The 1,105-nt window shown below is 43.3% G+C and overlaps 1 protein-coding gene across 2 annotated transcripts in view; it reads left to right on the top strand.

The window, feature by feature from the left end:
* The window catches only part of RPTOR (regulatory associated protein of MTOR complex 1), a 319,730-nt gene that overhangs the window by 75,666 nt on the left and 242,959 nt on the right, over positions 1–1,105 (top strand). For both annotated transcript variants that reach the window (XM_003786071.3, XM_023511133.1), the window contains exon 3: positions 321–403. In XM_003786071.3, coding sequence (XP_003786119.1) covers positions 321–403 — 83 coding nt within the window. The remainder of the gene's footprint in view (positions 1–320; positions 404–1,105) is intronic.

Here is a 1,105-nt window from a genome sequence, read left to right as displayed (position 1 = left end):
TCCCAGCCTGTTCATGCAAAGCGAAACAGCAGCACAGGAATAAAAAGTAGCCAGAGTGCAGGAAAGCTGCAGGTGCTGAAATATAAACAGACGTGGGCGGAAAAGAAACAAGCATTGTGGCAGTGATGCTGATAACACCCAATGTGATGGGCACGTCAGCCTGTTTGGGCACATTAGCAGTTTCATAAATCTGCTTAAACAGACATCAGCCACAGGCTGTTGTGTTTAGTCCAAGGTGGCTGTGAAATGTGTTTTATGAGAGGAGACTAAAAGAGAGGAAATGGATATGTAAAGACTTGTCCTTCTCATTGCTCCCTCAGATCCTCTGTCCATGGGTCCTCAGAAGGCTCTGGAAACCATCGGTGCGAATTTGCAGAAGCAGTACGAGAACTGGCAGCCACGGGTAAGCTTTCTCGTTTGCGCTTCTTACGGGGAAAGTTGGATGCTTGGTTTTATAGTCTTTGGTTTGAAGCGGGAGTTCTCTGCAGGTGCTCACCTCAAGTGACCTGCTGCCCTGCGGTCCCCATGTGTTTGAGGCTCGCTGTGCCCTGCTGCCTGCCAGCACGTGCTTGGTTGTGAGGCAGGTGTTGGGTAGCCTGATTTATTTTGCCAAATCTTTAGAAAAGAAAAAATATTTGTCATGTTGCTCTTAAATCACGGTTTTTATTTTTGTAAGGAGATGTATTTGGTAACCCTTATGCATCCTCAACTAGTTAGAGCTATCCTTCCTGTCTTCAAAGAGTTGAGGGGAAAAAAACTCCACATTCAAAAGTTGACACCTATCATATGTTTTGTCTTTGATTCAAAAGGTTCTTTTCAGAGAGCCAATTACCAATTAGTGTGTCTTTTGTTGCTTATGTTGTACAGGTTTTTTTTTTTTTTTTAAAGAGATGTGGCATAGAATATAACTGTGTCAAATCACCCTTAAGATCCCAAGTTACTTGTAAAGCCCCAAAGCAACCATTTCCTTTGGCCTTTCTCATTAACTGGCTTAAAGATTTGAGAAATGTCATAGAACTTTAGAAATTGTGGCCATCCATGGAAGTTCCATTTTATTCAGCTCTGTGTGGTGGGCTCATGCTGGGACCATCTAAGGGAGTGTGAT

This window comes from Otolemur garnettii, unplaced genomic scaffold (genome assembly GCF_000181295.1).
Source record: "Otolemur garnettii isolate 467f Iridium unplaced genomic scaffold, OtoGar3 scaffold00018, whole genome shotgun sequence".
NCBI lineage: Eukaryota > Metazoa > Chordata > Mammalia > Primates > Galagidae > Otolemur > Otolemur garnettii.
Note: the sequence above shows the minus strand (reverse complement) of the source record. Positions and strands in the feature narration are given on the sequence as shown.